Source organism: Venturia canescens, chromosome 8, assembly GCF_019457755.1.
Source record: "Venturia canescens isolate UGA chromosome 8, ASM1945775v1, whole genome shotgun sequence".
NCBI lineage: Eukaryota > Metazoa > Arthropoda > Insecta > Hymenoptera > Ichneumonidae > Venturia > Venturia canescens.
The window spans coordinates 21,913,531-21,926,565 of NC_057428.1; the positions used below are offsets into that span (position 1 = coordinate 21,913,531).

General features: G+C 39.6%; 1 protein-coding gene and 1 long non-coding RNA gene across 6 annotated transcripts; one reads left to right on the top strand and one right to left on the bottom strand.

Moving 5' to 3' along the window:
* Positions 1–83: 83 nt before the first annotated feature.
* dop (microtubule-associated serine/threonine (MAST) protein kinase dop) lies at positions 84–12,996 on the bottom strand. Of its 4 annotated transcripts, none has more exons than XM_043425535.1 (22): positions 12,639–12,995; positions 11,240–11,449; positions 11,049–11,128; positions 10,708–10,810; positions 10,058–10,139; positions 9,639–9,741; positions 9,340–9,563; positions 9,165–9,240; positions 8,557–8,787; positions 8,196–8,427; positions 7,754–8,094; positions 7,497–7,669; positions 7,343–7,413; positions 7,042–7,269; positions 6,741–6,968; positions 6,095–6,665; positions 5,645–5,826; positions 5,342–5,562; positions 4,924–5,256; positions 4,611–4,676; positions 3,817–4,318; positions 84–3,714 (listed from the first exon to the last, which is right to left on the bottom strand). In XM_043425535.1, the coding sequence occupies exons 2-22, from the start codon at positions 11,418–11,420 to the stop codon at positions 2,747–2,749; spliced, it is 5,196 nt and encodes a 1,731-aa protein (XP_043281470.1). In that variant the 5' UTR covers positions 11,421–11,449; positions 12,639–12,995; the 3' UTR covers positions 84–2,746. The 4 variants fall into 4 exon arrangements, with proteins under 4 accessions (XP_043281470.1, XP_043281471.1, XP_043281468.1 ...); XM_043425536.1 differs by having other exon boundaries at positions 6,125–6,665; positions 11,996–12,995; XM_043425533.1 differs by having other exon boundaries at positions 11,996–12,995.
* On the top strand, positions 8,847–11,702 carry LOC122414364 (uncharacterized). 2 transcript variants are annotated; one of them, XR_006261747.1, is made up of 4 exons: positions 8,847–9,268; positions 9,625–9,804; positions 11,188–11,389; positions 11,613–11,702. It is a non-coding gene; the product is annotated as an uncharacterized lncRNA (long non-coding RNA). The 2 variants fall into 2 exon arrangements; XR_006261748.1 differs by lacking the exon at positions 8,847–9,268 and adding an exon at positions 9,376–9,517.
* Positions 12,997–13,035: the final 39 nt, after the last annotated feature.

Here is a 13,035-nt window from a genome sequence, read left to right on the forward strand (position 1 = left end):
ATATTAATGTTCACAAGAGTTGAATCCTTGAGAGGGAACAACGGCGAAGGAGCTTCCCGTCATATCGTAAAAATAGTAAAAAATTTCATTCATCGCATTTCTTTATTCGGAATAGTACTTTTCTCTCATCCACTTTTTGTATTGTTATTTTTTTGTTTTTTTTTTTTTTTGATTCATCCATTTCAGAGTTCGCGTAGTACAGTAACAACATTGAGACGCATCGCTGATTAAATATGTATATCAAGGATATTTCTAAGAATAAATTATGCATTTGTTTTATCGCAACTTGGCGTTTTTCATCAGCACATTGAGTCGAGAAAGAAAAATTAGAGGAAATAAACACGTTCTTCGAAACTCACTCTCTCCTTCTCTTTCTTTCCATTAAAAGAACAAAGAAAAATATCTCTTATTCGAGACACACGAGTGACAATGTATACACATCGAGAAAATTATTGTATCCTGATCGATCTTAATAGCAAAAAGTCGACGAAATCTAGTCTTTTGCTGGTTTTGTGTTTCTCCTCGTGTACTTTCGAAACGAACGAAATTGTTTGTACATCACAACCCATTTTACAAATTGAGATATGTCGCTTAGTGCATTTTTTATTTCTCGTTCATTATCTCCCTCGTAAACTATTCGGCAGAGTATTGAGGTATAGTTTCTCATGCATTTTTTTTATCCGCGATCGAACGACGATTATCGAGACAAAAATATATAAATTTTCGAGTGTAAAAACTCGCACGCTCGAACGACAATTAACAATGACAATAATGTGAGCAAACAAATCTGTCTTTGAAAAAAACAATTAGAAAAGAATATTGGATTTACCAACTATTTTTTAATAATTACAAATCCTAATGATTTTATATTATTACGACGATAAAATTTATGCAGGATTCGCGATACTTATTATCGTTTTTGCAATAATTTTCGTGAGTTTCGAATATGGGAAACATCCAGCGTTTCCGTACGGGAGTTCGATCAAATCGAAAACTTTTTTATTCTTATACTCCAATCATATTTCACACATAACGTAAAAACATTCGAGAGTAATGATTCTTTTGCTTTTAAAACAACAAACAGGAATGTGAAAAATTGTGATGGAAATTTTAGAAAATCGATTATTCGAAAAACAACGATGAAAACGCGCACAATTAAAATGTTTTCTCGTTGAAACAACGCATCTGCGAATCATGTCATCATTGAAAAGAACAATTTATCAAAATTCGAACTCCCAGATTTTACTTTTCATTCATTTTACTTTGCTCTTTCGCTCGATAACATTACGACAACTAGGTAAATACTTCGATCGGAAATCGAACGTCAACGTTAATTATTTAACCATTTATCACCGATTATACAAGCGCACGTATACAAAGAAAAAACAATGAACGTTAACGATTAAGATATACAAGTTAGAGCCATTCACAATTTCAACGTAGTTCTCGTAAGTAATTCATTCTCGATCAAACGTTTCTTCTTTTTTTCCCCTCGGCAGAAAGCAATATCTTGTGCTATGTTAAAACCCCTACCGAGTTCATCCAAGGATTTAGAAAATCGAGAACAACGGAGAACAATTGATTGCAAGTTTCGTAAAAATTATCTCCACGAGAACTGCGTTAAACTTATTGATTCCATACAATATCTCAAAACGAAATAAACTTACACTAGGAGATTTTTCTTCTCGACAATTCCTTCATTCTCTATAATTCTAACCGAGATCTACGGACGAGATTACATTTGTATTTCTAGTTTTCCAGCTAAAACATCGATCGGCGATACTGCTTTTGTGATTCGAGCTCTAAATCCTTAATTTCTTCGAGTTCATTTTTCAAAGAATGGCGATATTGTTGTCGACTTACACGATAAAGCTAAAAATTAACTCGATTCTTATGGTCTATATTGACTAACCACGTTATTCAAATAAATTAATCGAAATATTAATACTACAAATAAAAAGAGAAACTCTTTTCTTCATTGAGAATTCTGCTGATCTCTCCGTGATGCGTAAGTTTGTATATATTTTTGTAAGTTCACGAAAAAAAAAAAAACAATGAATATCAGTCGAACGAACAATAATCCGATTTCTTTTGTTTTGATTCGACAGTAGCGATAATTTGTTTTTCTTCCGACCCTGTTATCATTCCTTAAACGATTGTGGTTAAATTTTGCCCATTTTGCAAAATCATTGAGATCGAACGAATACTGCACAGCGGAGAAAAGAAAACGACAGAACGATGCATCAATCATACACTGCTTTCATTCCACGTATTTATATAAACATATACACACCGACGACAAAAAATGATAGTAAAAGGATTATGCCCATCCGTTGAAAGGAGAGAAATAGCACGCACTATTTACAGACCTTCACGGTTTCACGCTAGCCCTCTCTGGGCGTTCTTATTAAAAACTATTTACACGCCGTTGGGGAACAATACGAAAAAATTCGGAGAGATAAAATGAAGCGTATCGCGAAAAATCTGACAAACGCCGATACACCGTGACTTTGAAGGTTTTTACCATCTTTTTCTCAGGTATCCGAAGCTTATGCTCTTTTAATGTTTTTCCGTTAAATACGACTCAACGATTTTAACGAATTGTTTGGGTATAAAGTAAATCGCGCAAATACGATTATGATTATACTGCTTTTTCAATGCATCCTGAATAAAAGATTTTTGTCTTTTGGCGTGAGGTCGAAATAACATTTTTAATATCTCTGAAAAATGATAATTAACATCGTAATCACTTGTTGCACTTATCATCCAGAGATGTTGATGTTTTTTCGACAACATTCGTCGTTGATTGACTCGAAACATCAGCGCTGTCGGATTTATATCGTTTCAGTACTTTTTTCGTATCGGTCTCGGTTTTGCTTTTCGTCGAGGACTTAGCATCGTGAACAGTTAATTTGGACAATTGTTGAGTCGTCGTGGTAGTCTCGACTTCGTTGTTTCGACGCCAAGGCACGTTACCGAAATGCGATGAAGACGAGGGGACAGATGTCTTGAAACGTGTTTCTACGATACTTGGTTTCAACGAATTTTGGATATTGCTATCGAAGGACGTAGTCGTTTGAGTTATACTCGAAGATGCAGTCGTCGTTATTGTTGTTGTCGTAATTGCTGCTGTTCTCGAGTTTGAGGAACGTGGATCGTTCGTTTTGGAGGCAGAATCTAGAGACGTTTGACGCTCACTAAATTGGTTCAGTTGACTCGAGCACGGCAGTGGATTATTTAAAAAACTATTGCTATTTTTCTCGAGAATTTCCTTCTCCTCGCTCTTCGTTCCCGTCGGCGAATCTTTTTCCTCAGCAATACGAGGCAATTGTGTCCCACTGCACGAATTCGAAAGACCGACCGAGGCTATGTTTATCGATATACCATGCGTTAATTTCGTATACTCGCTAACTTGTTTCGTATCCATACACGATTTTTTCTCGTTACACTTAGCACCAATGTCACTCGGTTCTCTCGATTGCGTCTCTGCAACTTCATCCAGGCTCTCGCTCAATGAATTTTGGGCTTTCGTAACCCGGGGTGTTACTCGAACTACCGTATTCGCAAGAGGCGATATCGATGTCTTGTTCTCCGCTGATCGTGGATGCAACCTGTCAGGACTCAGTGCACGACGCAAAAGAGGTGATCCTGGCTCTGCCGATTTCGGACGACCGTAACTTTTTTTCTGATTACTCGGTGTCGATAGAGATGCTCCTGAAACATTCGTCAAAATTTTTCGTTGTTTTTTCTTGCCTTCCTTAGATCTCTTTAGCCTTTTTACGGAAAGGCCTCTCGATTAAAACTTTTCACTCGTACCTGGACTGTAGGACTGTGTCGTATTGGAACTTCCAGGCTGATGTCCCGTAGGAAAAGCCAGAGGGCTCGGGCTCCTGGTGGGACTAGCAGGAATCGGCGAAGGACTTGGAGTCCTTGCGAGCGGCGACAAAGGTATATGGCCAACGGATTTTCGCCGGTTCGGCGAGTGTATATTTTTCGCCGCAGTGTGTAATTTGTGTTTTAAGCCGTGCAACGTGCTCGGCCGCTGATAATGCGATTGATTCGGAATGTTGGCGATACTTCCAGTCGACGTGCTCGAGCCTGGCGATGATGAGTTTGGGCTAGAGCAAGGACTCGATGTACTGGTCGAGTGATAAGATTCCGAGCTGGGACGGTTGGTCGGGGGTGATGGACTACCAACGGATTTCCCAACACCACTGAAATAAGGCGATGATTCCTGTTGCGGTGGCAGTGACCGAGAAAATGATTGAAACGATCGACTCGGTGTTACCATGGACGGAGAACAAATTCCAGCTGCCATCTAAAACATTCACGTATATTTACATACAGTTCAATTCAATTCCTCCCTCATTTTATACCCTCCTGCTGTTTAGTTAATGTCAAGGTCGAACGGCATTAAAACTTTATCATATCCCTTTGAATTGTCGTTTTTTTTTTAGACAACGACCTTAACTTTTCCGAATAAAATAAACGTATGAGTGAGAAGCGTGCCGTTGTGAAGGAAAACCAAAATTAAATTCACGAATTGGAGTAATAATGTAGAATATTCGGAGGCGCGTTAAATGGAACAAATAATTTTCGAGAAATCATACCATAAGTGGAGGTTTGCTGTCGCTGGGTAGAATGGGTGCCGACAAGGGGCAACTGATACTTAACGGCTGGAATGAAACAACAAAAATGAAATCTTAGCGGAAACCATGTGTAATGTTTCACAGAACAAAATTGTTCTCTCGAATGTCTGTTCTTTTTTTTGCAGTTTTTTATGGTGCACTGGCCAAGTGGAACTGTGGTTGCATAAAAATAAAAATGAGCGTGTCGCACCAGATCTCTCATTCCGTGAAACCTCATGGATAAATCTGAAATTACGATGGAAATAAAAAACCAGCAATGCGAGTGTTATAGTACCTGCTGCATCTCAACGCTCGCGCGTTTCGAACTTATTCGTCTGAACAGCGAAGCTTTTCTCTTCTTTTCCGACTGATCGCGCTTCTGTTTTCGCTGCCTGTGAAGCGTACGTCGCGCCATTCTACTCTGCGCCAACTCACGCTTTCTACCACCCGTTTTTATGCTCGTATTTTCGAGCGGTGTACTTCTCAGTGTGACGTGATCACCGCCGCTCAACATCAAACGCAATACTTGCGTGTGGAAGAGTCCCTGCACCGTTTCGCCGTTTATGTGAGTTATTAAATCACCCGGCCTCAAGCCTGCCTCGAAAGCGGGACTAGATTGGTCGACGGCCTGAAAAATGTATGCTCATATTGAATGGAACTTGAAAATTAAAATACTGTCTATACGAATCGGAAAGATGATATTTTTAACAAACCATGACCAAATGATGCATCGTATAAAAGTCACTGTCGCCATAATAAACTCTTATAGTGTGTACGGTGAATCCGAAACCGCAAGGACCCCGACGAATAATTATTGGAGGCTTCAGACTCGTTACGAGAGGACTGAGCTCCCGACACGGAGATGTGTCCCGGGAGGATGCTGTGGAAGAACCCCCCGGAGATTCTATGGATTGGCCACATACCGGTGGATCGTCTGTAACAAGTTGATCCTCTTACATTATCCGTTCTGAATAAAGTATGTTCAAAATAATGCTTTTTTTTGTGGCTCAACTCACAGGAAAAGTCAGTGGTCGGTATGACCAAAGAAAGACCGCTCGTAGACGCGGATTTTATAACAGATCGTGATTTCTGTTTAGCCGAAGGTGGCAGAGGTATAGCGTTGAACGATTCAAAAGAATCAGTGCTTGAATTATGTTTGTCCTCAGCGGCATCTCTCCTTGCAGCCACCAGGTCCAGTCTGAAAAAGAAAATCGTTTCAATCTGTCGAATAAACTCGATCAATGTCGATTACACTTTTGTGAGTACGAGTGATGACTCGCGAGTTCGATTGTGCATGAAAGAAATTCGGATATATTGAAATTATGGGACTTAAATAAATCGATGGGCCTGAGAAATGATGGTAGGATGGCACGAACGATGCGTCAGTGCCGAGGAATTGGTGGGTGGGGGTAAGAAATAACGAAAGGAAAAATAAAAAAAATGTTTCACCAGGCAAAATGACTCACGTGTGATCACCGTCAATGGAAATACTGAACCTGGGAAGCTTGTCCCTAGAGGAATGGGTATGTCGTTTTCTCTGTATCTGCGGACTGATGTCGTCCGATTCGGTCTGTGACGAATCCGGCGTGCTCGTAAGATTCACAGTGTTACTCTCGATCGAAAGGTTGCTTTTAACGATTGTTGATCTTGATTCACCGCTGCTACTGCTTACAGACATTAAGCTCGTTGCCGAGGTATCCGAACCCTTGTCCGATCTGTTAAGATTTTCCGTCGGTATGATACCCTTGGCAGTGCTAATTGTACGGTTTTTTTCAGCAGGTTTCTCCAACGCTCGCAACAGTGGTGAAAATGTTATTGAGGAACTTGGCGATATTTGCGACAACGGACGTTCAAATTCGTTGCGGAACAATTGCTTCTTCGTAAAGCAATCGATATCTCCGTCACCGATTTGTGGTGGACGAGTCTGTGAAATTTTACGCGACTGCGGTGAGTACGACGAGAACGAGCCGAAAAGCGGGGAATCGTCCGTGTCGTCGGTATCCTCGCCAAGATCGTGATTGTAACGATCCATCCGAGCTGCATTAATTTATTCGAAATGTAATATCGTAGAATTTCACTTGCTCGAATTATTCAATTGTTGTCTATACTCACTGTCAAAATAGCTCGTATCCTCCTCGTTTGTCAACTGAGGTACAAATTCCGCTTTTTGTCGTAAAAGCGTGTTCCAATTGACGCCAAAGAAATAAGGATGATCTTTGACCTCGTGAGCGCCACCAGTGCCCAAACGTTCTCGAGGACTCTGATCGAGTAACGACGTTATAATATCCTTGGCTTCTGGTTGTACGGGCCAATCTTCCTCGTCCGGCCACTCGATATCGTCTGCCAAATTCATCAATCATTTCATAAAATGTTCAACCTCGTTGATATTTATCGAAGATTATTTTCGACTCACCATTGACGGTATGAGCGAATAACTCCTCCGGTGTTTCACCAAAGAATGGCACGCAACCGATTAAAAATTCGTACAATATTATTCCCATGGACCACCAATCCACGGGTTTTCCATAACCCTGACGGAGTATTACTTCGGGTGCAATGTACTCGGGTGTGCCGAAAACCTGTTTGTCCGAAAATTGACGTGTATCCCGGTCGATATAACCCTCGTAGAGATTCGTGGCAACTATTTTTAAAAAATTCGATCAGTACGGTATATTAAAATGATTTTTCGTAAATCTAAGCTGGAATATACTCACGCGACATCAGTCCCATTTTACTAAGACCAAAATCTGTCAGTTTTATATGCCCCAAGGCCGTTATCAGAAGACTGTAATTTATAAAAAATGTTGAATCAAAATTGATTGATTTGTTATTTCCCTCGATTCCAGATAAAAGAAAAAAAATACTCACTTATCGGGTTTGAGATCACGGTGGACGATTCCGTAGCTATGAAGGTACTCGACCGCAAGAACAGTCTCAGCGAAATAAAATCTTGCCATGTCCGGTGGCAAAGGTCCAATATTTTTCAAAAGATTTGCACAATCTCCCCCCTCAACGTATTCCATAACCAAGCACAAATGTTTCTGCAAGAATGAATATTTTTTAATATCCCCCTTTCTCATATTCATGGCTTGGGCATTGTTCGATAGAAAATTTAGCACGCTTACTTTAGTTTCGAAACTACAATACATGGATACGACAAAAGGATTGTCGGTAAAGCTCATTATGTCCCGCTCAGCAAACACTTGTTCGACTTGGTTTCGTAGCATTAAATTATTTTTGTTTATTTTTTTCATGGCGAAACGATGCCTCGTAGTTTTCTCTTTAACCAGATAAACCGCTCCGTAAGCACCGTTGCTTATGAGTTTTAGCACCTCGTAATCACTTTCGCACGGTACCCGTTGAGACTTTGCATCGTCTTCCTTGTTCGGACTCGATGAGACCAATTCCGCGTTGCTGCAGTTCGAACTCGCCGAGTCCTCCAGTTTATTGATATCGTCTTGTAGTTCTTCAAATCAAGACGCAAAAATGTGATATAAAAATTTGTTCAATTGGGTATTAGAAATTAAAACATTTCAACGGACAAAAGAATGACTTATGATCGCTTACCCGATATCGGATCTCTATTCAAAGAGAGTTTGTTGATTATATACTGTGGTATATCCGCTTTAATACCAATATTTATTTTAGCTTGACCCTCGGCCTGTTCGAGCAAGTGATAAAATTCTTCCGGATCGAATTCGAGGCACTCCAAGAGCCGAGCTGGTCGCGAGATTATTAATAAAAGCTTTTTTATTAAACCGGTCAGTCGTGTCGCTGCTTCCAACGATTTATCCTTCGTCTGGGTCCAGTGGAACACAGTACCAAATGAACATTGAAAATTCACCATTGAATCAAATATTAAATAGGTAAACAGTATCCATATTTTGATGAATCGGTAAGATATTGAAAAAAAAAAAATGAACTTTACCTCGACCAAAAGATGTTCGAGATTTTCACTCATTTCGTAAAAGTATCTGGACGTTATTAGTTTCTCTTGTGACTTTTGTAAACAGTCCCGGGCCATTTCGATTATTTGATGATGAACGAAGCGTATAATGGGCAAAGAATCTTGAGCCATGTGGGAAACAACTTCGTACTCGTCAATCTCTTTGTTTTCGTTTATAAAATTTGTCAGTCGTTCTTCCATCTGTTGAGTTGCCTGAAACGCGAGAAAAACAAAATATAAGAGTGCGTGTCTCGTGACTCATTCACGATTTCCATGCGTTGAAGAAGAATATATTTTTATCGAAATAAAAAATGAGAAAATCTGGTTGGCTCTCGCCATCCATTTCTACGTCAATGACGCTTACGAAATTCAGGCCAGACTCGTGACCTCGTCAAGCAACACGGAAAACCAAACAGAAAGAAATCAAGAGGAAAAATAAAAAAACGACGGCAATGTCCCACCCCCAGGAGATTTAGCAACATGTGGCCGTGTGTATTTTCGAATGTATATTTTTCGCATCTTAACCGGCTGATTCTCTCTGGCGAATCGCCAAAAATATTACGTATCGTATTTTTCCTCAAGTAACTTACCTTGGGGAAACGTTCCTTGTAGAGGGTATTCATCATTTGTATCTCATTGTCCAAAACCGGAGATCGACTCGGACTGCTGCAAATTTACGTCCGTTCCTCGTTAGGTCAGCATTGTTTGTATTTTGTCTCTTTTCTCTTGCATGCACGAAAAAAAAAAAAAAACGGAACGACGAACCTTAAGCTCCGAGATCTTGGACGGTGCAGCGGTGACCTTCGGTCCTCTTCCTCGAGACTGAACGGTATACTGCCGGGAATACTCGATATACTGGATCCCGGAAAGCCTGGATGCGATGAGCACGGTGTTCCCGGTTTTGAGAAATGACAGGACAACATTCTCAGCTCGTCCTTCGTCGGTATATTCGGCAATTGATGAAGACGTTCTTGACTCGAACATTGTGACTGTGTAAAATTGAAATACAATAATTGACGATTATTTAGCTAACTCATTTAATACTTTCAGACTTTTGAAATTACCGAAACGTTGCTTGAGCCTGGTGTCGTTCCATATCCACTGGAAGGCAAACTGGCTACGGACCATCGTCGCCCATCGGCCGTACCAGAAGCACCGGCACCGATTCTTTTTTGTTTCGTCAGAGTACAACATTTGTGGATTATTCGAAATTTCAACGTAAATACTGAGGTATCCTCCGAACATTAATCATCATATCGTCCGATATGATGAATTTTGTAAATTTGATCTCTTTTCAAATAAAAATTACGCCTAATTTTTCTACGTCTAGAATTTAGTCCATAGATGGGCAACGATCAAGAAAAAAATTAGTCTTGCATGTCGAAAGGTTGTTAATTAACGTTTACGTACAGCAGTGATAAATAATGGACGATTTTTTCCTATATTACAATGATGCCCAACTATGGTTGACAGCGATATATACCTTTTAATTGGAGCAAAAGCAAAATGCGGACTGGATGACATCCTAGGACTCTCTAGGGGACTGCCTACGATCGGAACGAATGCTAGATCGAGAATTTAAAAAAAAATCACCAAATAAAGAATTAGCTATGATCTATAGAATAAAGTAATAAACATATATAATTTATATTATTAATTATAATTTAGAGTATACAAACAATACGGTATCATCTTACGAGAAGGCAAGCACGTATAACAAGTTCGGACTCGTTCTAAATTCTATGAGCAATTGTTCGACGCGAGAATTATAAAAATTACAAGTTACGAATTGAACGTCAAAGTTATGATACAAGAGAAATAAAGAAAGGCGAGACGTAGTATAAAAGAACATTGCATCGACATCGACGTTGTCTCCGAGCGATCTCGTTATTGGCCTACATCATATTCTTAAATCAAAGCTATGCTCTGCCAAAAATTCGTTTGCGCAATGTTTTTGTCAATTCTATGCGCCCGTATCTTCCTTCATTCTTCTTGGGCATTGCCAAACAATCTTTCTGTAACCATATGGAGAATTGGACCGATCGATCGAAGACCTCTTATTGAGCAAAGTTAAAATTTTCCACGGTTCAAACTGGTCTCATGTTAAACACAAAATGCTTATTGCGTACTCACCTGACAGAGGCGAGTGACAACGAGGCAATGTCGGTGATGTCGTTGCTATGAATGATTTGCGATGAGCCGCTTTTGCCGCGCGACGAGGAATGTTGAATTCACGCTTGATATAAAAAAAAATACATAAACTTGTTACATAACGCATATTCAATACTCAATACTATTCGATACCAAAATCATTCAGTTTATGTGTATCGTGTATTAGTAAACGAAGACATATGTTATTACAAGAATTATAGTTTCTTAATATGTAACAGAAAAACTTATTTATCCTTCAGCATTATTATGAACAATAATTGATTTGCTCGGAAGGATTTTTTTCCTTTTCATATACAGCTTACCATGTGAACCGATAAAGAAGGTGCAGATTTTCCAATTGCTGAATTTCTCATGCGCACCAAATTTGAAAGTTCGCCACCAACTGAAAATGCATACGGTTTTCAATATTTTCAATCAAATTCTACACTATTTTGATTTCAGTGAACTCAATGGCCAAAGTTAACCTCACGGATGTTGATAATAGAATACGGACCTGGACGAACAGGAGCTTCTTTGCTAATAGGCTTAGGAGGCTGGACTTGGCGAGCGGAAGACTCGAGCTCCGCGTTGCCAGGACTCTCGTCATTTTCTACTTGATCAAAGACCAAAACTCTGGCTGAATTACCATGGGACCTAAGACGAGGTCTGCTAGGCCGATTTCTCACTGGATCCATTTTAGGATTTTTACTTTATCACAGAAAGACTGAAACGAAAGAAGTGCATTGCACACGCACATTCATAAATTAATGAAATACTTCTTTAAAGAGCAAGGCTACAACAATTAGCTATGAAAAGAATGATATTCCTGATTAATACAAAATTACACAAACTATATATATATATATTCCAATATCGTTTTGTTCCAGGCATGACTATAAAACGATAAAATGGAGCAAAACAATCCAACTTTTCGAAATACGTTCGAGAATAAATAGAAATTCTATTCGACAGCAAAATTCGAGTCACAAAAGTTGCACGGGAAGATTAAAGATAAGTGAGTGACGAATGAAAAATAGTAGAATGCAGTTATAAAAATAATAAACAATACAGAAAAAATCGAATGAAAACATGGTTTCGTCTCGAAATTGGCATAAATATATATTTATTTATATGTAGTAGAAAGAAAGTCACAAGCAGGTTGCATTAAAATCTGCAGACTTCGTATCACAAATAAATCATCAATAGATGAGTAGTAAAAATGCATTTTCGAGCATGATATAAGCTAAAAAAAGAACTGACTCTGAATTACCTTCAAAAAAATCCTCGAGGTAAACGCGAATGACTGCGGAGGGAAGAGAGAGGGAAAAAAGGAAACAAGTCTCGTGTTTTCTCGCACTTGGTGGGCAAAACTGCGATTTCAAGAGATTTTTTTGCTATGCAAATAAAAATAAATGGTGGGTACAGAGAGGGCTGGGTTAGGGAGGGAGGAAAGCAAACGAAAAAAAGAAAATAAGGTAAAAAATGTGATGAAATTAGCAAAATGTTCACGAGGAACCGTGAAGAGTAGTTTCGTGAATCGTCGAATCGACGAAACACAGTGCCATTTTCGAATAGCTGCTGTCACCGCTCAACAATCCCGTGTACACAATAGTGACACGAAAGTTTCGTATTATAGATCGCATAGCTCTTCTCGCATTCTCTCTCTCTCTCCCTTTTGAGCTGCCTAAGCAACAGCTAACGAGACGACTTCCGAACGCGCGCGCGATCGCGATGACGAAGGAGGGGTGCACGCTTTAAGGATAGTGGGGACCCCGGGACACACGTTTGGGACAACAAATTTAATTACGAAATGAAACGCCCGCGACCGCGACAACCATGGCTTTTCTGACTCATGACCGCACCGAAAGTACGCTCGAGAGAGGATTGAGAGGAAGAGATAGAGATTAACGCACCCACAAACACATCTTGAACGAATGCTCTCTCCCACCCCGTTTTTGCTCTTTTCTTGTTTGACTTCTCGCCTACCGTACGCGCAACCAGCGCAACTCACGTATAATCGTGCGAAGCTTTCGGTTGTCACTCACGAATTCGTTACTCTCCCAACTGCTCAACATATCACACTTGGACAACATATCGCAATCGTGCGATGTTCTTTCATTCGCTTTTTTATTCTATCATCTTCCAAAACATTAAAAAAGTGTTTTATAACATATATATTGCTTGCTAAGATCTGCAGAAAGATTTTGGACCATAGTCTTACATACTATATATAGGTCTTAAAGCAACAACGACGTCGAAGAATATTATTTGCTTTGCCCGCCGAGCGGGGGTTAACGATTACCACCACCA